The following is a 21,747-nucleotide window of genomic DNA, read 5'->3' as shown; positions in this document are numbered from 1 at the left end:
CGCCCGTCGCCTCCTCCGCCCTCTCCCGACTGCAGCGGGGACAGCACTTTGGCGCTCCCAAGAACTCCCCGCCACTCTCCCTACAAAGGCAGCGGCGGCGGCGGCGGCTGCTGCTGGATCCCGGCACTGCAGCCCGCAGCCCAGGACGCCCCCGGCCGGACGATGGGTACCCGCGCCTGAGCATCCCCCCGGCTGGCGCCAGGCGCGAAGGCAGGGGGCGGGAGGAAAGGGGCGGGGGAATTCCTGATTCCCTGGCGGACCCTGGAAGTTGTCCTTAAATAAATATATCGCTGGCCCGCGGTTGAGCAGCCACCTCGTCAGAGCAGCATGTGGACTGGCTCGCCGGGTCCCCTCCGTGCTCTGTGCTGTCGCCGCCGCCGCCTCTGTCAGAGCAGCAGCTGTCGGCAGCAGGAGCCCCGCACGGGGCGCGGAGCAGGGACGCGCTGCCGCCGCCTTCCCCTGCGTCCTGCTGGCCGCGTCTTCTCGGGAGGTGGTAGTCGCTGTTGCCGCTGAGAAACCCGCCCGCTTTCCACGGCTGGTTGCCTGGTGAGGAGTTGAGACTCGCGCCTCAGCCCGGACCCACATGGCTTGTTACCTGGTCATCAGTTCGAGACATCTCAGCAATGGGCACTACCGGGGCATTAAAGGAGTCTTCAGGGGACCCCTCTGCAAGAACGGATCTCCCTCTCCGGTAATGTGCGCACGCACACACATACATGCACAAACGCTCCAACTCAACACAAACAAAAAGATATTGAGAGATAGTATCCTGATACAATGAGTAGGTGGTGGACATCTAAAACGTAAACCTTATCCATAGGTATGGAGATACATCGTGTCCATTTATACAATTTATTGACAGACTGTGACACAGAGAGGGGTGTGTATTTACATGTGTATTTTCAATCCAGTCAGTAGGATCTATAGTGCTACGGATGTAAATACTTACTGAATGCAGTTAACTGCAGGGCTCTGAAGGTAGCTCCTCTGTGCTATGTCAACTTGTGAATCTGCTGATTTGGGCAGTGTAGAAAGTTTGAGTGGTACGTTATAATGTGCTTTTGTGAAGTCATCAGTTGAGATTAGTTTAATAATGCTACTGTGACTTTATGAGAAAAACTCAAAGATTTTCCCTCAAATCATTGGCAAAAGGAAAGGTATAGGTAGTGAAAACCTGATTATATCTAATGCTCAACTATGCACATTCTTTAGGGGGAAGTAAAATAATTCTTTATGGAAATCTGAGTTGGATAATTTATTGTATAATATACAAATATATTAACATGCAATTAGCGTGATTACTTTTTAACTTAGTATTCAATTTAGTTACTATTCAATTTATTCACATTCTTTTTATAAAATAATTTCATCCAGATAATATGAGTTAAATACATTATTAATTCACTTCTTGGTACATTCTATTATGTTTTAAGGCTCCAAATGTGTTTCAAGAAAATGTGTGTGAATGTGTATGTGTGTGTAATTTATATATATATATATATTATATATATATATATTAGTTTTGGGCTACTAATGACTAAGTATCCAAACTTAAAGACCAACTTTTGAGGTTTCACATAAAAAACAGTATTTAAGTCTGTATGATATCAAGAGGGAAAACTGAAATTGCCCAATTTTAATTTTCTTATGTTTGATATTTTCCATCATGGTTTAATGCTTCATTAGCATGAATTATTCAAAACTGCAACATGTTATAAAAACCTTTGATTATTAATAAATGGTATATGTAATTTACATGAGACATCTAAGATCAGAAAGTACAGGTGCCCAGAGATATCACTAGGATTCCTCATGACAAACTATTCCTTCACATGCTTTTATGTACTATAAAAAGTGGGTTGTTGCAACTGCTCCCCCCAACAACTGTATACAGTACTGAGTCAGAACTGTTATATGGAAAATACTGTTTGTATAAGTACTTAACAATTAAACTCACAGGGTTAGCAGGCACTTGCAGAATTCTAGTTGAATAAAGCCCACATTCAGTCCCTCTAAGTAGCAGGTCTGAATCTTTCCCATTTCTAAAGATTCTCAGAATTGGAGTTCCTGCAGTCTCAGCAAACCACTTTAATGTTTAACAACTCACAGTGCCAGGAGAATCTTTCTTACAGTCAACTTAAATCCTTTAAATTCTTCTTTAAGTCCATTTCATCTAGAAAACAAACAATGTTCTGCCTTTCTCATAGGTGTTATTTTTCAATGCTTTGGTAATCTCCGTGCCTGTCTCGCTTGCCCTCCTTTTGGTTATGGAAAACTAAATTGGGTAGTGCATTGTACTGTTTGTGCCTTAAGACTTCTCAGTATAAAGGGAGAATTGCTTCATAATCTTACATGGTTTAGTTGTATTCAAGTTGGTTAGACTATGGTGTTCATCTTCCCAAATCTGTAGGGCTTGCAGAAGAATTTCTGTTACATGGTCAAAAAGTGTCCTTTCTATCCCACTTTGGTCAGTCATCTCCCAAGAGCCTGACTGACACTATAGAGACTGGATGTGTGAATGTGGATGGGAGAAGACAGCCCATTGACCACATGGCTGTGCTGGTTGACCAGGGTTCACCAGGTACTCCCCACTCTCAGGGCACTATTTTTATTCACTGCTGGGCTGGTTTTTACTAAAGTACAAATTAATTTACTTTGTTATCTAGGATCTATACTTTGACTCACTGGAAGGTTCGCTCCAATATTTATTTACACATTTGGATGTACTTAAATTACATATGCATCATTTAAAAATATCTAAATTAAATGGTATATGTACTTTCTCAACACTATTTGGTTTACTTGGTCTTCTTTTACATTTTATTATGGAATTTGCATGGCTTTTTCAATATTTGAATGGTTTCTCATGTGAGCTGGTCACTGTGTGAAAATTTGTGTTTATTCATTCTCTGTCATTGGCTGGTGGTTGAGATGAGTCTTCCAATGAGTTGAGGTCCTCTTCCCATTACATAACACTTAGCCTTTCTCCCTAAGGTGAAATGGATCACTACCTTCCGGACCTTAGACCCTTACACACTTGAAAACTTTCCTGATCTAGATAAATGTGTGTTTGCCTTCCTTATTAATTAATTGCAAAATATGAAACTGTAAACTGAGGTTATAGATCTTTTTTTAATTCAGCAGTACACATTCCCCAGTTATTTTCAGGTTGACATAACTTTATTGATTTTTTTCCTTTAGTATAAATGTTAAACTCAGAGATCCATAAAATATATTCATCTATTTAAAAAAAAACATAGCTACTCCGACATTTTTTTTTCAAATTTAGTGCCAGGAATGACCTAAAATTGACCTCTACATCAATGACTTTAATTATTTCCACTCACTGAAACTCAGTTTATTTAGTATAGAGATATTCTTAGTTGACTTAACTAACTTTCACTAAGATTTCCAATACTTCAACTTTGGTCTTTGCCCTTTTTATCCAAGTGTCTCTCCTATTACTTTTGCTCCACATTTTTCTGTTTTATTAGAACAGTTTGCATGTAGAACATGGTCTTAATATTCAATAAAACAATTATTGGTTAAGACTACTTTCTACCTCTGCTACAAGAAGGAGAAAGCTACAATCCCTTTTTGACATAATAAGGATTTCTTCTTTTGTAGTTCTGATATTATGGATATCTGATATCTGGATATTATGGATAAAACATTTCACTTTCCTATAGACATAATTCTTCAATTATATAGATAAAGTAGTTGTGTACATTTATGTTCAAATCACATGTCTGTAAAATCTGAACATGCAATATTAAGCTAAAAGTAAAAAAGAATGATTATATTTATTTCAAAGGATTTCATTTAGAAAACATGTTGAATCATTATATGGAATTGTTGTAATAAATTCTTAATGAGTTATTCGAGAAATAAAGCATTTTACCCCCAAACAATTTTTGCAGATCAGTAAACTGAAAATCCCAGAGTGAAATTCAGCTTCTATCTTCAAAGTGAAAACATGGTAATGTCTTTTATCTATTGCATCTCTCTTCTTTTTAGAGACTGTGTGTGAAAAAATAGCACACTGCTTTTTAAACCTAATTAAAATGTGAATAATTGAGTGGAGATAGTTTATACTACTTTAAATCCAGGTATATATTAAAGAAAGTAAAAGAAAAGAAAAATGAGAGAGGATTTTATGGTGCTTAATGATAAAGGTCTCTATTTTTAGAAATTGTGCCTTTTCTAAACTCTACCACAATTTATACCTATCCCCGACTCAATCTAAACTCTAAAATAATATGACTACATGATGACTTTAAAAATCATTATGAGATACACATATATACATTATAGATAGAAAAATAGATAGATAGATACACATTGCTATCTGTGCTCAAACCAAAGAAATTTTTTATATATTATATTATACAGTCTTCTACCATCAAATATATTAATGGTAAACTTTGTTTTAATAATTGGGAGCACTTAGGGGACCCAGCAAGCCAGTCCACATGGGCTGCTCTGAAAAGGTGGCTGCTAAATTTAATAATTAAATTTAATAACTTAATCAATAATTAAGCTATTCATTGAGAACATAGTCTATAGATGAATTCAGTGTTTATGAACTTCTAAGTTCTATCACCATGTTTGAATTCAATAAAACAAATATCTTCTATGTAACAAGAAAAATATATTTGACTTGATTTTTAGTTATGTAATCTAAAATAGCATCTCAAGTTTATATTCGAATGTAGTGTGGTTAATAGTGAGACTATCATTCGGGATACCTGTTGATTACATGCTAATAATAATGGTAGATATATATTTTATCTGTGGTACATATTTAGCTTATTATTACTCTTTTGAAGTTTAGATAAGGTTATATTTCTTAAGAAGTGCTTATTCCTGGGGGCACCATAGTTAGACATCCTGGAATATCTTTTTCTGGGAATGCCTATTGTCTTAATGCGTTGGGTATAAACGAAATTTTGGGGATTGTCATCAAAGTAAAAAATCAGGGTTGCTGGATGTTTTATGTTATCTCATCTTAAGTTATATAGCTGATTAAATTGGCTAATAGGAGGGTGTGGAATATAAATAAACAAGCATTTTAAATGGACCAAAAATCTTCTACAAAATTCCCTTGATAAATTACAAATGTATACCTATAAATGAAAGAAGTTCTAGAAGAGATGAACTACCTTGAAGGTGCATCCATCCAGAGAACTTCTTAAATGAGGAAATGAGTGCAGTTAAACCCTTGTCCTTTTTTTTCTAATGCCTATAATATCTGATTGTGTATATTTTCATTGTGCCTAATAAATACACATAAAAGACATTCAAAATTACTGTTAAAGTGATGCACTTTTCAAGTGCTATATATAATTATGAAGACATGCCCTCCTGTAGAGAAGTCACCTGCATCCTCTTCTTGAATTCATGAATACATAATACTGCCTTTCATGTTGGAACTTTCAGATGTTTTCAATAAAGATGACTTAGTTACAATTCTTGTAATACATGTTCTCTTTTTTATGTCAAGTATCATATAAAGCAACCTCCTTTCTTCTCATTGCCTTTACAACCATTTCTTCTTTCCCCTAACTGATTTCAAAAACTTTGTAGTTAGCACCTATGCTAGTTGGTACTTTCCAGAACCTAAACAAATTTGTGTTTATTTGACTTCAGAAAGTTTCCATAGTAAGAAGACTTAAATAGGTATTTGAGCGCTATAATTTTGGCTTTTATTAGATTACACTACATTTATTTTGTAATTAAAATTAGAGGGCTCATATACCTTGATTAGTTTCTTTTAGATATATGACTAAGATGAACTCTCTATTTTAGGTTTCTGCTCCATAATTTGGAACTAAAATAAAAATGAAACATTTTGGTATCATGGGTAGGCTAAATGTGCATGGCATTTAACATAGAACTTAACTATTTGTGACTTAAAAGAAAACATAATGTTAGTTGTAACTGTGAAATTTTTGCTGTATAAAGCGTATGCACTAAAATACATATTTTTATGTGTTAAGTAATAACAGAGCTTGAAATGCCAGTTGGTTTTAGGCTGTGTTGGAAGCAGAGAGCAAGAAGAATAATACATATTTCAAATAACTATCAAGTGCCTTTCAGTGTGAAGTTGATTTTTTCAAAATACACATTGTCATAATTCTTTGGTATATATGAACATATTTTGTATAAAATATTTTGAATAAAAACTGAAATAAAAATGCTACTTTGCTTGAAAATGCCTTTGGGTTATAACAAATGTAGTTTTTCATAAAAATTCAAGTAGCCCTTATAAAATGACAGCTGAAAAAGCCTTTCGTAGATTGATTTTACAAATCAGGTTTACTTAGAGAATAAGATCTGGAGAGAGAAATTAAATATTTGATATGTTTTCAAGAAAAAGTGTAGTTATAGTGATAATAGCGATATACCAATTCCCAAGTTACATAGTCTGTCTTGTTTTGGAAGTACTTACTAAACTTGGAAGGAAATTCTGGAAAAATAAATTACTTTCTACCTTAGACAGCATTTTCAGTTGTAGCTAAGACACTCTAAACTTAATTGAAGATAAAAAATACAAAAGAGTATTATGGTGTTTAAATTGGTGAAGGACCTGTAATCCCAGCACTTTGGGAGGCTGAGGTGTGAGGATCCCTTGAAGCTAGAGCTTGAAGCCAGCTATTCTAGTCCAGGTTGGGCAACAAAGCAAGACCCCATTTCTATAAAAGAAAAAAATTAGCTGGGCTCGGTGGCTCATGCCTATAGTCGTAGTCACTTGGAAGGCTGAGGAAGGAGGATAACTTGAGCCCAGGAGCTGGAGGCTGCAGTGAACCATAAAAAGGCCACTTCACTGCAGCCCCCAGGCAACAAAGGGGAACCTTGTCTCAAAAATAAATAAATAAACCAGAAAAGGGGGTTTTGATTTGCTTTTTAAAATATTCACTAATGATATTAATTTTCCTGAGATGACACTGAGATAACATGTATTCAACTAATCTCTTAGTTCATTCAAATTTGATATCTAAATTCTAAACATATACTTCTGAAGAACTGATAATACATTTTTCTCTTCACGGAAGAGGATAACCATATAGTTGAATCATTTTCTTTTCTTCTTTGGCTGGGAGGAAGAGACAAATCTGTGGCTTAGCAAGGGGATAGGAATTGATGTTGGCCTTAAAAGCAACATGATATACCCATCTCTGCTCATCTCCTATTCCTAGTCCTGCTCTTATTCTATTTCCAATGACTCTCGTTATTTTTACATTTATATTTTGCTGTTTTAACGTATAAAGTTTCTTTCAGATGACTTAGATCTGTTGTGAAAACAAGTTGGGTTGTAAATCAATAATAAAATATTGAATATCCAAATTAAGGATGCTACTCAGGATTTTGTACTGGACAGCAATGAGAATGATTCATAGAGATTATTCAGTTTGTTCATTTCTAGCAAGTATAATTAGGACTGCCAGTTTTCTTTTTTCTTTGACAATTGGCAATTTCCTTTTGGCAAATTTTATTTCACTTTTGTGTGGGTGTAAGAGGCAGAATATAGCTTATTTTGAAATGGATATTGCCAGTTTTTTCTTTTCTTAAACAATCTTCTTCCTCTCTATTCTTCTTGCCATCAATCCTTATTCATTTCATTCACATAATTATCAAGTTTTTCAATATCTTTTTTGGTTCACACATAAATGTTGGCATATACTTCTAACTCCAGAGATACTAGCCCTCGCAAATGGTAAGAACTACTCTATTCTGTACGCTCTTTCACCCAACCTTACAAGTTTCTCCCCTGTTCACCATCCACACATAACTTTCATCTTTAGTTTAGAATTTACAGCTTTCCCCATATCTCCATTCAGAACCCACCTACCAGTGTTCTTCCCCTGCCCTTCTTCCCACAGCTATTACTCAGCACTTCACTTGTCCTGTGTACTTCTCAGCACCAGACGAATACAGTCAGCTTCCCCTCTTTCCACTCACATATGTCCCTTTCAGTTCTTTATTTTGCTGTGAATAATTATGTTCTCTAACGTCTTCCTTGGCAAGCAAAGGCTATATGCATTTTCTTTTTGTGAATGAAATAAATGCCATATTCTAAACAAAAATGGCCATGGGGCCTCTTTTTTTAAATGACAGGGAGGATAGAGGCATGCCTTAAATTAGACTTGTCCTATTCATTTGCTTCATCTGATATGACAGGAAGAGGCATGGAGGTGGCCATATTAGTTGCATTCCCATTATCTAAAAATGTTCAAAATCCTTGAATAATATTTTAAGGTAGGTGCATGATCCAGCCTTCACCTACATTTTCAGCTTTCACTGTGTATTAGTCCACACGATTCTACTATTGTCCACTTACATTGAAGAGTTCTTGACTACGACATGTTCACAGACCTTTCTGCCATTGCAGACGCTGTTCTCTCTGCCCAAAAAATTTTTTACCCTTCATCTGTTGGGCCATATCTTGTATATTCTTACAGACTTAACTAAGGAGTTCAGTCCTGCATTTCCTTTCACAGGTCAAGTGCATCTCATAGCCTGCCATTACATCCATCAATTGCCATCACATCCATTGAAATCCTTGGGGTAAGTCTGCTGTCATCCTTATGTCTACAAAGCTTCTGCTTTATTTTATTCAATAAATGTCTGTATAATGAATGAATGGATGTGTGAATAAAAATGAATGATGAACAATATATTATTAGATTCTTCATCATTCAGGACAGTCCCACTGATACATTTGACAATAGTGTAGCTGGTATGAGGAATATTGGAAATTTCCATCTAGTCATTGACTTTAATGTTTATCTTATGATTTAAAAATCACTTAAACTTATTGAATTACTGTGAATACCTCTTACGCAATTTCACTGCAAGAAGCCTCCAGAAAATTCGGGCTAGCTCTACAGTTTAGCTGTATATTTATATTGAAATTAGTGAAATTTAAGGAAATCTTAAGTATATATTTAGGCATTAAGAACATTAACTCACAAATATTCGGCCAGGCGCAGTGGCTCACGCCTTTAATCCTAGCACTTTGGGAGGTCCAGGTGGGCAGATTGCCTGGGCTCAGGAGTTTGAGATCAACCTGGGCAAGATGGCGAAACCCATCTCTACTAAAAATACAAAAAGTTAGCTGGGCATGGTGGCATGAGCCTGTAATTCCAGCTACTCAGGAGGCTGAGGCCGGAGAATCGCTTGAAACTGGGAGGCAGAAGTTGCAGTGAGCTGAGATAGCACCACTGCACTCCAGCCTGGGTGACAGAGTGAGACTCTGTCTCAGAAAACAAACAAACAAAACTTACAAATATTGATTTTTATGTGTTCAGTTTCTATGATATATTATACCTAAATGTATTTCTCTCTTTGGGTATTACTTTTGGCCACTGATAGCGGGACAAAATTACATGAGGATCAAAAATGAAGGCCCTGGAGTTAAACCGCCTATTTTCGAATTCTAGTTTTGCCATTGACTAGTAATTTTATAACTTCTCTTAACTTCAGTTTTAACTTCTTCACAGTGGGAAACAATGGTTCCTAATATGGTGTTTTGAGCCTAGTGCTTGACATTCATTGAGTATTCAGTAAACATTAACAATGATTATTACTCAGATTGTGTGTGTTGAATATGTGTGCATGCATATATACACCTGATGTTGTAGTGGGAGAAAACTTCCAACAAGTTTTATCAAACTCCAATTGGGATAATTTTCCTTGTCTTAGTTAATTTAATGATTTCAATAGAAAATAAATAGATTTCAATGGAAATGTAATTAGTATAAATATGTTCCCTTTTGTCCTGGTGGTAGGTCCACAAAGATGATTTTTCTATAGAGAATTTTTTCCCCAGTTAGAATTTTTTAGAATGCAGACTATTCTACTGATGGATTAAGTGGTCACTGTTTTCATGGCAATGTTTATCACTTTAAGATCTACCAAGATCATTTGGTCAATTGCTTTAGGTATAATTTAGTGTCTCCTATCAATCCAAATTGCAGAGTGCTTTATTCTATGTAGCATTTCAGAACATCTTTTGCTGAAGGCCACAAGAAACTGAAGACTGGTGTATATAAGTTGATGTAATTCGTACATGAGTTAGTTAAGCCATATTTTTTCATTGGTGGCATATTTAACAGCTTCTGATAAATGAGTTACAAGTTAGGAATTTGATCATTTCTTTTCTATTTAGGAGTTTATAGGAGGTACATAAGAAGAAGGAAAAATAGTGTTTTAAAATCTTTTTCTTTTTTTTGAAAGAGAGACAATAATTCCCTGACCAACGACAACTGCAGCCTTTGAGATAGCAACATCCTGGAAAAGCCACAGGGTGGTTGTTGCAGAATTGTTAAGAATCTCCAATTGCCTGAATTTATCAGTCCCATACTTTTCAGCAGGGTTTTGTTAGCAATTGTCCCTTCTCGGATCAGTTAGGATGGGACCACAGTATGTAAGAGAAGCTTGGTCTTCTTCTAAATAATAAATTTTATCTAAAATATTTAGTCATCTAGGGTAGACATACAGAAAGAAAGTAATACTCTTAGGAGTGAAGAGAATCTGTTTATTTATGTGGTCAGTTTCTTAATCCAAATAGACTTTTTATCAGTTGTTAATAGATAGTTAAATTCTTTGCCTTATTTATAGAATATAAACATTGGAAAGACCCTTAGCAATCTAGGTTCATTTACCAATCTATATTTTAAATATATCACTATGGTAGGCAGATTAATGATATCCCCAAAGATGTTTATATTTGAGTCCCCAAAACCTACAAATCCAATATCTTACATGACAAAAGAGACTTTCCAGTTATGATTGAATTAAAGAGGATGAGATGATTATCCTGGATCATACAGCGGGGTCCAACTTAATCACAAGGGTCATAATCCTGGATCACACAGTGGGGTCCAACTTAATCACAAGGGTCATAAGAGGGAGGCATGAATGTCAGAGAGAAAGCTTTGAGGGTGCTATGCTTCTAGGTCTGAAGTTAGAGGAAGAAGCCACAAGCCAGGGAATGCAAGTGACTTCTTGAATCTGGAAAGGGCAAGTAAATGGATTCTCCCATAGGGGCTCAAGAAAAATCACAGCCTTACTAACATGTTGATTTGTGCCCAGTGGAGCTTCTGACCTAGAGGGCTATAAGATAATAAATTGATATTGCATTAAGCCAGTAAGTCTGTTAATTCAACCTCACTCAACCTTAACATGGATGAATATTTCCAATGGTGTGGGAGCTCTCTGCTTATCAAGGTGATTTCTTCTCCTGTGAGATGAATGAATTAATGCCAGTCTCCTGTCTCTGCCCAAATGTCCCTTCCTCCTTCTTTCTTTTACTCACTGGACTTCAGTGTGCCTTTTTGAAGCAAGAGTGTAGGGAAACAAGAAGAGCTCTCTGTTCAACATAATATCCCTTTAAATATTCAGAGACAGCTGGTAAATTTCATTGTTAAGACATAAAAAGGACTGAAACATTTGTGAGAACAAAGAACATCCTATGCAATGTATATCACTTGCATTATTTCCTTATAAATTGAAATTTATGCAATTCGAAATGCTTTACTACACATTTTAATGTAGTGCAGGTTTGAAATATAATATACTGATGGTTCTTATATTCTTGATAAGGTTGTAAACCCAGTACAACACTATCATATATTAAGAAAAATACTGTTCACATTTTTAAATATTGCCTACTTTACCCAGATGTTTCCCTGTCATACCATCTACATCCTGTATCCAGAGGGTAAACAGAAAAATCAAATCATTTTAAAGGGATATTTTAAGGCTTTCTGTTTTGGTTTTTTTACTCTTCTGCTTACAGATTTGTGAATTCCTAGGGAAAAAAGCATTAGTTTTAAATAAAATGTGATGTATGAATTGAAGTAATAGCTATAATGTCATAAAATAAAACAATTCTATTCTAGACATAGTGGCATATAAATGGAAAGTTATTTTTAACTTTTGTATTAAAGAATAAAATAATATATAAATTATCACTAATCATATGTGTACAGCTTTTTGATGCCACGAATGTAAACAGAGAACAGTACAGGCCCTGGAAGCTTTATTTTAAAAATTAATATTAAAAGGAATTTTAGTAAAGAACACACATATTTGCAGCTCAATTGACAGCAAACTATTGAAATAAAGCCCTCATTTCTGGGTGCGGATAGGTAACTGGACAACGTCTCTGTTGCTTCACTTTTCTGTTTCACTTTGACTGGGCAAAGCAAACTTACTAACCACTTGAAACAATTAAATAAGAGAATACTGATTAGGCACAAATGAATGGATTTATGCTAATAAAACATATATATTATATGAAGAGTGACATCTGTGAAGGATTTCATTATCTTTTCCTTAATATTACATGTCGATTTTCAAAGATCTGATCATCATGTAGATTTAGAACTGCTTTGCAGGTGGTTAGGAATGGCCCTCTGTTGAGTTTTCATTACTTGAGAGGAGATGTGAATTATGTATTTAATAGCAAGACAGCAATAAATGATTAAAGGAAAGAAACCTGTAGCTTGGACTTCTCACAAAAATGAAATTTATGTGCAAATAATATGTAAGCTTTATTACAAAAGTTGTTATACTTCCAGAAGCATGCATGAAGATAAAATACAAATTTTTATCACTATGGAAACAGGTCTATTGCCAAGAAGATTGTAGATAAAACCCAAACAATGCTGATTTAAATGAATTTAAATAGATTTAAAGAATTGATCATGTATTTTAAACCACATTTAATGTTCTTCTTTCAATATTCATGTGCTACATACTATACATTTAGGAAGTGTGTATGATATCCCTGGGAGAAGCCTTGGTGACCACCACTGATGATTTGCTTTCCTGTCATCATTGAAAGAAGATTTGTGAAATTGTGTTACAAAAAAACAATAAATCTTTATGTGTTTCTTCCAACAGTAGGTCACTTTACTGTGGATTTGTTGTTGTTTTTATATATCACACTCTGTTTAAATCTCTATGATCATCAGGATGCATTCCACCCCTGAAGTGACAGAGCAAATCAGTCTTCCACAGGGAATAGAGAAGGTGAGAAAGCACAGTTAAAGAGAAATGATAATTGGCCTAAAATATGCATAAGGAGTGGACTTGGGTGGATTTATGTAGTACATAAGCATCCCTAAGTCTGAAGGTCTTAGAAGTAGACCAAATACATAGTAACTGGAATACAACATGTGATCTGATTGTATGACAAATTTGGGTACATGAAGTTCTAAATTCTTCATTAAGTCATGAATATTAAGCTAGCCCTAGGATTTAATTTCTGATCTTGATGAGTGCTGTGTTTCATGAGGCAAGGAAAGAACTGCAAACTCAAAATTTCTTACTCCCCTGTTTGGAAACAACTGACAAATACTTGACTAGTGTATTTCAGGTGGTGGTTGTTTTATTTTTAAAGCTATGATATCTTTGGTTCAAAGGAAATTCTAGGAGCCAGGCAAAATAGACATAAGCAGAACTACTTTATTTAAAGGTGGGAGGAAGATCTTGAATGGTGAAAGGTTCTTCCTTTTCCTCTGTATCTGGCCAGGAAAGGTGCTTTTTGGCATAAGCCCAGAATACTTTGATCTGAATAACACTTAGATGGACCATGAAGGGGAAGCAGCTGCTCTTTCTAAAACATGGTTAAAATTCATACATCTTACCTGAAGTAATTAAATTAGCTATCTGATACACTGCCAATTAATTCCATCTCTAAGTGTTGATTATATATTAGTTTCATTCTGTTTGCAGTTTTTATGAAAAATGTTAAAGTGACTTTGGGAGCTCAGCCCTCAGGAACTCCTGAGTGGGTAAATTCAAGAAAGCACAAGAAATTTTCCCCTGAGCTAAGTGCTCAAGTAGGAAGGGAGGCCCACTTTAAAGAGTAAAGCAGGAATTAGCAGTATGTGTAGCAGAAACCAGGATACAGAACTATCATCTGGAAGAAGCCAAAGAGTTCTAGAATTAAAAACAAAAATATTTCAACTGGGGAGTCAAAGTCATTCATTCATTCGTTCTGTCAGTCAGTAAATCAATCATATATTCAACAAGTATTTTTTAAGAGTATATTGTCTGTCAGACACCTGCTGGCCACGTAGCAAAACTGAAAGATAAATCACATTGTGGGAAGAGCAGATATGTTTTCCATAAACCAAATAATCCTGGGAAGTAACACTACTTCGATAAATGACTGTATTAGGTCATTTTTGTATTGCTATAAAGAAATACCTGAGACTGGGTTATGTATAAAGAAAACAGATTTAATTGGCTCACGGTTCTGCAGGCTTTACAGGTAGCATGGTGCTGGTATCTGCTTGGCTTCTGGGGAGGTTTTAGGAAGCTTACAATCATGGTGGAAGGTAAAGTGGGAGCCTGCATGTCATATGGCCAGAGCAGGAGCAAGAAAGAGGGGTGAGGGAGATACCACTCTCTTTTAAATGACCGGATCACCTGAGAACTCATATCATGAAGACAGCACAAAGCCATGAGGGATCTGCCCCCGTGATCTGAACACCTCTCACCAGGCCCCACTTCCAGTACTGAAAATTACAATTCAACATGAGATTTGGGTGGGGACAAATATCCAAACTGTATCAGTGACCAAACTCCTTTGGATAAAACAGAAAAAAGAAAAAAGTGAGGTAAGGGGCATCTGAAATGGATGGACTGAGATAGTTATCTCTCTTGTTGTGGGTCAGTTGACTCATGCACAAAGCACTTAGGTCAGAGTTTAAAATTAATTTAGATCTATACAATTCTAAATTTTTATCTGGAGACTTTTCAATTTTGCTCTTTTGTTTTTTAAGTTTTGTTGTTTTTTTTTTAAATTTTGAAACTTCAGCTACCTCCAAGTGACCAAGGGGATTACAGCAATTGAAAGGCTCCTGTTAATCCTCTTAGTTTGGTTGTGGGATGCAGCCTGTGGGCCAGTACCAAAAGTGTGATCAGCTAGGGGCTAAGGGGATGTTCTAGATGTAAGACTGAGAGGAAAGAAAGCATTAGAGCATTAGATTGGACCTGGTCTAGTGTGAGGTCCAGAGTACCTCTTTTTCCTTGGGTATCTGTGTGTAAGAGAGGCACAGTTGGCCCCTGTCCATAGTGAAGGTTGTGTTTCTACTCTATGGAGAATTCTCTGTTCCTAGTGGTCGATGCCAGACATTTCAATTTAGATGCTGCTAAGTGAAAATATACATTAGAGGTATCTATTCATCCTACTAAGTATTTATTCTTCAATGTAAATAAAGGATCTGGAAACAATTCTCTTAATCTAATACCTCAGGTGTTGGGTCTCTGAAAGAAAATGTGGGAGACCACTGAAGAGAATAATAAGAGCTGAAGATGAGTGTTTTTGTAAGTTTCTGCTTTGATGGGGTAGGTTTAGGGCCCTCTAAATTGTAGAGACCACAAAAAGGAAGCTCCTAATAGAAAAATGAGGACTTAAAGGAAAGGGCACTGGATGGAAGAGCTCTGTGCTGTTCTGTGTGGAAGACCCTGTCACCAAAGTTCCCAGTGAAGAGCTCTCAGGGGGATTTTGGCTATGCCTTGAGGCTGGGTGGAATTCAGATAGTAAGTTTTCACAAACATTTTGGGGTCCTTACTATATACTGGGTACTGTTACAGGTACTGGTGATAGTGAAGTCAACACAACAGATGTGCTGTCTGTGTTAGTGGAGACTAAGGAAGATAGGCAACAAACAGATTTGTATTTCTTAATACCTTATATAAAAATGTATAAGAATTTAAAATTCTTGTGAAGATAAGTAACTGATGCTAAATAAGGATAAACAGGGTGACCCTACCTAGTCCTAGAATTGGGTAAGACTTCCCAGAGTAAATGATGCCTAATCTGAGACATGAAGAATGAGGAGGAGCTGTTTTGGCACAGAGCTCTGAGTCAGGACCCAAGGAACGGCTCTTTGGAGGTTGGCTCAGAGGCCGAGAGGCAACAAGAAAGCAAAGGCTGATAGGTGAGGAACAACCATGCAGGACCCTGTAGGCCCTGTAAAGAGGAAATAAGAAAATCATCTCAAGTAGATAGATATATGGCCTTTAATCCAACTACAGAACTAAACGTGATCATTCCATAGTCCCAACAGAAGCTTTTCTACTTACTTCTTCTCAGTCATGCCAAATGAGATAGGTAACCATGACTTTTTTGTTGTTGTTGTCATTATTTGGAACAAAAATCAGAAATAATTTATAAACAAGAATATAGGAGTTCCAAAGTTGAATCATCACTAATTTAATTACATGTGCAGTAAATTCAGGATCCATTCCTGTGTATAGCTCTATAAAGTTAATTTTCAGTTCTTCTCTTCTTATAAGAGTCAACAGATGAGGCAACTCTCCTCATTCCTGAAAAGCATGTATGGCCACTAAAATATGAGTCCTTTCCAGTGTTGCTTGGTGACAAGGTTGTCTCTTTCTATATTTATTTAAAATTTGGAAATAAAATTGTGATATGTGTAGGGCTTTGTGGTATAGTTTATGTATGTAAGTTGCCTTGATTCATGCATTTCTGCATGTTGTCCTTCCAATTTTAGGGTGGGAACATGGAAATTTTCCCTTCTTGTATTAAGTACAGAGAGGTGCTTACAGGTATTGATTTTAGAGTTGGACTGAGCTGGTTTGACCTTCTATTCCAGCTCTGATCAGCTGTGTGACTACTTCACTATTATGAGGCTCAGGTTGTTCACTTGTGGTGTTACTTGTCTTATAGGGCCTTTGCAGGCAGTGAATGAGCTAATTAATGTTAAGGGCTTAACACAGGGTCTTGCACAATAGTAAGTGTACAGTGAAGGCAGCTGATGATTACTTTGATCACAGTTGGCTTGTTCTGTTAAAAACAGGTTTTCATGACTCCTTAAAATGTTCTCAGTAGTGGCGGGGAACTTAACATTTTTGTATCAAATTGCTGAAATTGTTGCTCTTCTGCATGGCCCTATCAGATAGCATTATACTGTAGTTGGTTTTTCTTGGGAAGAGAAGTTCAGGCATGAGGGCCAGTTAGCATTATGTTGAGCACAACTGTTGCAAATAGCAGCCCTGTGTTTTCACAACTCTCATAATAAAAAAAAGTTCAGTGTGTGCCCTACTTTCCTGGTACAGCTTTAATTCAAGATAATGATACATTTGTAGTGGCTTTTCTGTTTCTCGTGGTGTTTTTTTTTTTTTTTTTTTTTTTTTTTTTTTTCTCAGAGCAAATTGAGTTAAGCAGACCAGTTGTTTTCATGAACTTGCTGCCACGTGGAAGGATTTTTTTTCCCTCTTTTCTATAAGGCTAGATATTTAGTCTAAAACTACTGTCTCTGTGCTGGTAAGCATCCAACCTCATTACTGTTTAAATGTCTTACCGTCTTTGGAAATTCTGATGAACCCCAATTAGTACCCATAACTCCCCACCCCTACCCTGTTCACTTCCTTATTTAAAATAAGGAAATGTTAGTGCAAAAACATTTGTATCAGTGTCTAGTCAGGATAACAGAAATCATTCTCAGCTTTTCAAACAGAGGGAATCCAATACCAAGGAATTGTTTACTGATGTGTTAAAAAGCCTGAGAGAAAGAAAAGAGTTAGTTGCTATTACCCAAAATTAGTAACTGCAGGAAGTCACTATTGCCCCTAGAGCTGGAAGGGCAAAGGGGAAAGTGGTATAAGCAGTATTACGTGGACCTTACAAGCATGTACCTGGGAGTGCTGCAGCCGCTGCTGAAACCACCTGACCTTTGCTTTGCAGGCATCCATGAGCCCACAGTCCTGTTGGTGCTACTGGACTCACTGACAAGGTGAGCGACTGGTGCCTACAACCACTGGCTGCTGCCATAATGATGCTGGTATTGCAGAGAGGCAACCACTGGCCTGGTGCTGATTCTGCCACCACCAAAACTCATGAGTGCTAAGATGCTAAGGCAGTTGGACACAGAAGCAGAAGAAAATTAATCATGGCTTCTGAAAAGAAGCCTAACTTCCTAACTTCCACTCTCCCACCAGTCCTTTCCTTTGGAAGACCCAACCAGAAACCAGCTGGCAAGGGGATCTGGGATAGGTAATTTACTGGCTTCAAGCCAGCAGTTTACAGGCATGCAGTCCCAGAGTAAAGTAGAAAGAGTGAGAATAGAGTTGAATGCTATCAGACAAATACCCAACACTGTATTTAGACCATTTAATATAAGATTGCAGAAACTGGCCGGGCGCAGTGGCTCATGCCTGTAATACCAGCACTTTGGGAGGCCAAGGTGGGTGGATCACTTAAGGTCAGGAATTTGAGATCAGCCTGGCCTGGCCAACATGGTGAAACCCCATCTCTACTAAAAATATAAAAATTAGCCAGGCGTGGTGGCATGTGTCTGTAATCCCAGCTACTCTGGACCCTGAGGGATGAGAATAATTTGAGACCCGGAGGCAGAGGTTGCAGTGAGCCGAGATCACACCACTGCACTCCAGCATGGGTGACAGAGTGACTCCATCTAAAAAAAAAAAGAAATTGCGGAAACTGAGAGGAAGTGGCATTAACTAATGAAGGAAATTATTTTCTGAATATATATGTATATATCTGTTATACAGAAATCTAAAGAATGGGTACAAATATTTATGTTCAACTCACACCTCGTGTATTAGTTTCCTACTGCTACTGTAATGAACTACCACAAATTTAGTGAAAAAAAAAATAAATTTATTATTTTGCCATTCTGTGGGTCAGTGTCACTAGGCTATAATCAAGTTATAGGTAAAGCTGCCCTGCTTTCTACAGGTATTCTCTCAAAAGAGAATTCATTTTAATGTTTTTTTCCGGCTTCTAGATAGAAGTTCCCTACATTCTTAGGCTCATTGCAACCTGTCTCCATTTTCAAGCTAGAAACTTCCTCTCATGCTGCCATCTTTATGATTCTCTGCAGTGGGAAAAACTCTTTGCTTCAAATAACTCATAATTAGATTGGGCCCACTTGGATAAGCCAGGATACTCTTCCCATTTCAAGGTCTTTAGTTTTAATCACATTTATAAAGTCCCTTTTGACATGCAAGACAGCACTCACAGGTCCTGATCGTGGACATCTATGAAGATCATTATTCTGCTTACTATATCTCAGAATTTTAGACTCATATACATCTGTAGTTATTCACTGGCTATCGTTTTCCTTAGAGATCTCAAACATGTAATCTTTAAAACAAAATTACTCTTCCAACAAATATTCTTCCCCCTTGGTTGGGGACATTGTCTTCATCTAGCAGCCTAGGCTTGAAGCTTGAGAATATTTTCCTGTAGTCCCTCATTAGATTGGGAAATCTGCTAATTTTCATTCCTATGAAAATTACCCCTACCCCTACCCTGCACTTCTCTTACCACTCCTATATCCTGCCAAGGAATGCAGGCATTACCCTGAAAGTACTTCTTGATTAATGGTGCCTAGCATTGTACTAGCTGGTGGAGCAGCTGATGTGCATGAGGTATCCATGTTGTCTGCTCCAATGGAATGTGCAGTCTAGCATGGAAAGTGCACATTAAACAAATAAATCTGTGGTAAATGTCCATCTCTGATCTTTATGCTCATGGCTCCCTAGTTCCATTTTCAAAAATTGGGGTTTTAAAATTTCTGAATATTCTAGAGAGAGGACAATTTGTGTTATTTAAAAGTAATTAAAGTAAGTACTTTTTGTGCATGTGTGTCACTTTTCCCTGATTCTGAGATATAAAGATGGCAAAAAAGACTACTAAATGACATGTCAAGTATGGCAATTTAATTTTAATAAAATCAAGCTAGGATGGCTTTCGGAGTCATCTCCATCAATTGTTGTTTAAATGGGATTAGGTTGAAGATTTTAGGCCCCTACACTAGACTTAATGAATCACAATGTCTGGAGTAGGGCCTGGGCTATGCATTTTAAACAAGTATTCCATGAATTTTTTGTGCCCATTAACATTATGAAATTATTGAACCAATGTCAACTCATGAATAATCCCTGGATTTATAACACTGAGGCCAGAGGATGAGGAAGGTTTTAAGGCTGGCTCACTGTCTGTTCTCTCCTTTTTCCGCTAGTAACTCCTGTGAATATTCTCTGTGAAGCTTCCATGGTGACTAAATATCTCCCTATTGCCCAGTTCACAATCAGAGTAACATGCAGGAAGCACTCACTATATGCCAGACATACGGTGCTAAAGTCAGCCTTTCACGTGTTGTCATATTTAATCCTTAACACAACCTTAAGCTGGAGAAACTGTTATCTTTCATTTGCAGATTATATAAAACATCGAACTTTAACTTCACATTTTACTACATTGCATGGGAAGAGTGCTGGGGCTTCATTCCAGGGCTTTCAAATTACAAAGCTCAAATGTGAAACTACTTCTCTGAGAATTGACCATTATTCCCTCTCTGTGCCACCACAAAAATTTTCACATTCTTTTATTACAGAATAATGGCATTTAAATTGTTGGTTCACATATCTGTTCTCCTTTCTTTGATTCCCCCAGCAATAGGATCAGTGTCTTCTTTATCCAAGTAAATGATAGCCTTAAGGTACTACAGGGTCTATGGGTTAGAAGATACTCAACAAACTGTCCAACTGGTCATTCATTCATTCAATCTCAGTTGATTTAGAGTGGGTCAAAATGTAAATATTAAGTAAAAGTAAAATTTGGGTATATACATAATCAACAAAATTAAAAGATAAAACTTATATGAAAAGGTGTGCAACATCATTGATCATCAGAGAAATGCAAATCAAAACTACAATGAGATGTCATCTCACTCCAGTTAAAATGGCTTATATCCAAAAGACAGGGAATACAAAATGCTGGTGAGGATGTGGAGAAAAGGGAACCCTTGTACACTGTTGGTGGGAATGTAAATTAGTACATTCACTAAAAAGAACAGTTTGGAGGTTCCTCAAAAAACTAACAATTAGAGACATACTCATATCTTCAGCAGTTAATATGTATGTATAATTAACTGATATTCAGGCTTTTTTTTAAGTAAGAAATTAATGGTAAATACTTTTTTGTCTTTTTTTTTTTTTTTGAGAGAGGATCTCACTCTGTCACTCAGGAGGGAGTGCAGTGGCATGATCATGGCTCATTGCAGCCTTGACCTCCCAGGACTCAGGTGATCCTCCCACCTGAGCCTCCTGAGTAGCTGGGACTACAGGTGCACCACTATGCCTGGCTAATTTTTGATTTTTTGTAGAGAAATGGTTCCACCATGTTGCCCAGACTGGTCTCAAACACCTGGGCTCAAATGATCCGCCCACTTCAGCCTCCCAAAATGCTAGGATTACAGGCATAAGCCACTGCATGTGGCCTAATGGTAAAGACTCTAATTGGCAATTACGAAAAACTATGAAGATGCTTTCTGAGAACCCAAAGACATCAAAAGTGTGTAACAATTCAAAAGTGAAGCAAATACTTTTCAACAATTTTATCTCACGTAAACTGCAAATAATGATATAATTTGAAAGCTCTTATCTTTCTTCACAGGAAGAAATAAAAATGTGTATTTTGCTTCCCTTATCATTATGCACTTTTACTTATTTTATAATATACTAATTCTGTTTCTTAGGTATGAATATTAAAATCTAATTTATACATCAGGCAACAAGGCACAGTAGTATTATTATCTCATTCTTTTAGGCACATGTAATTAAGCAACACATTTCTTGTTAGAAACATATAATGGAAACAAAACCCCATAAAACCGACACAAGTCTATTTTAATCTTAGAATTTGAGTTCTTTAAAATAACAATAAAAATTCCT

The 21,747-nt window shown here is 36.7% G+C and overlaps 1 protein-coding gene across 1 annotated transcript in view; it reads left to right on the top strand.

Moving 5' to 3' along the window:
• The first annotated feature begins 307 nt into the window (after positions 1–307).
• The window catches only part of ZNF804B (zinc finger protein 804B), a 594,384-nt gene continuing 572,944 nt past the window's right edge, over positions 308–21,747 (top strand). The window contains exon 1 of the mRNA XM_054493722.2: positions 308–691. Coding sequence (XP_054349697.1) covers positions 584–691 — 108 coding nt within the window. The 5' untranslated portion in view covers positions 308–583. The remainder of the gene's footprint in view (positions 692–21,747) is intronic.

The sequence above is a fragment of the Pongo pygmaeus genome, chromosome 6 (assembly GCF_028885625.2).
Source record: "Pongo pygmaeus isolate AG05252 chromosome 6, NHGRI_mPonPyg2-v2.0_pri, whole genome shotgun sequence".
Lineage (NCBI taxonomy): Eukaryota > Metazoa > Chordata > Mammalia > Primates > Hominidae > Pongo > Pongo pygmaeus.
The sequence above is the reverse complement of the archived record's forward strand: the minus strand, read 5'-3'. Positions and strand labels throughout refer to the sequence as shown.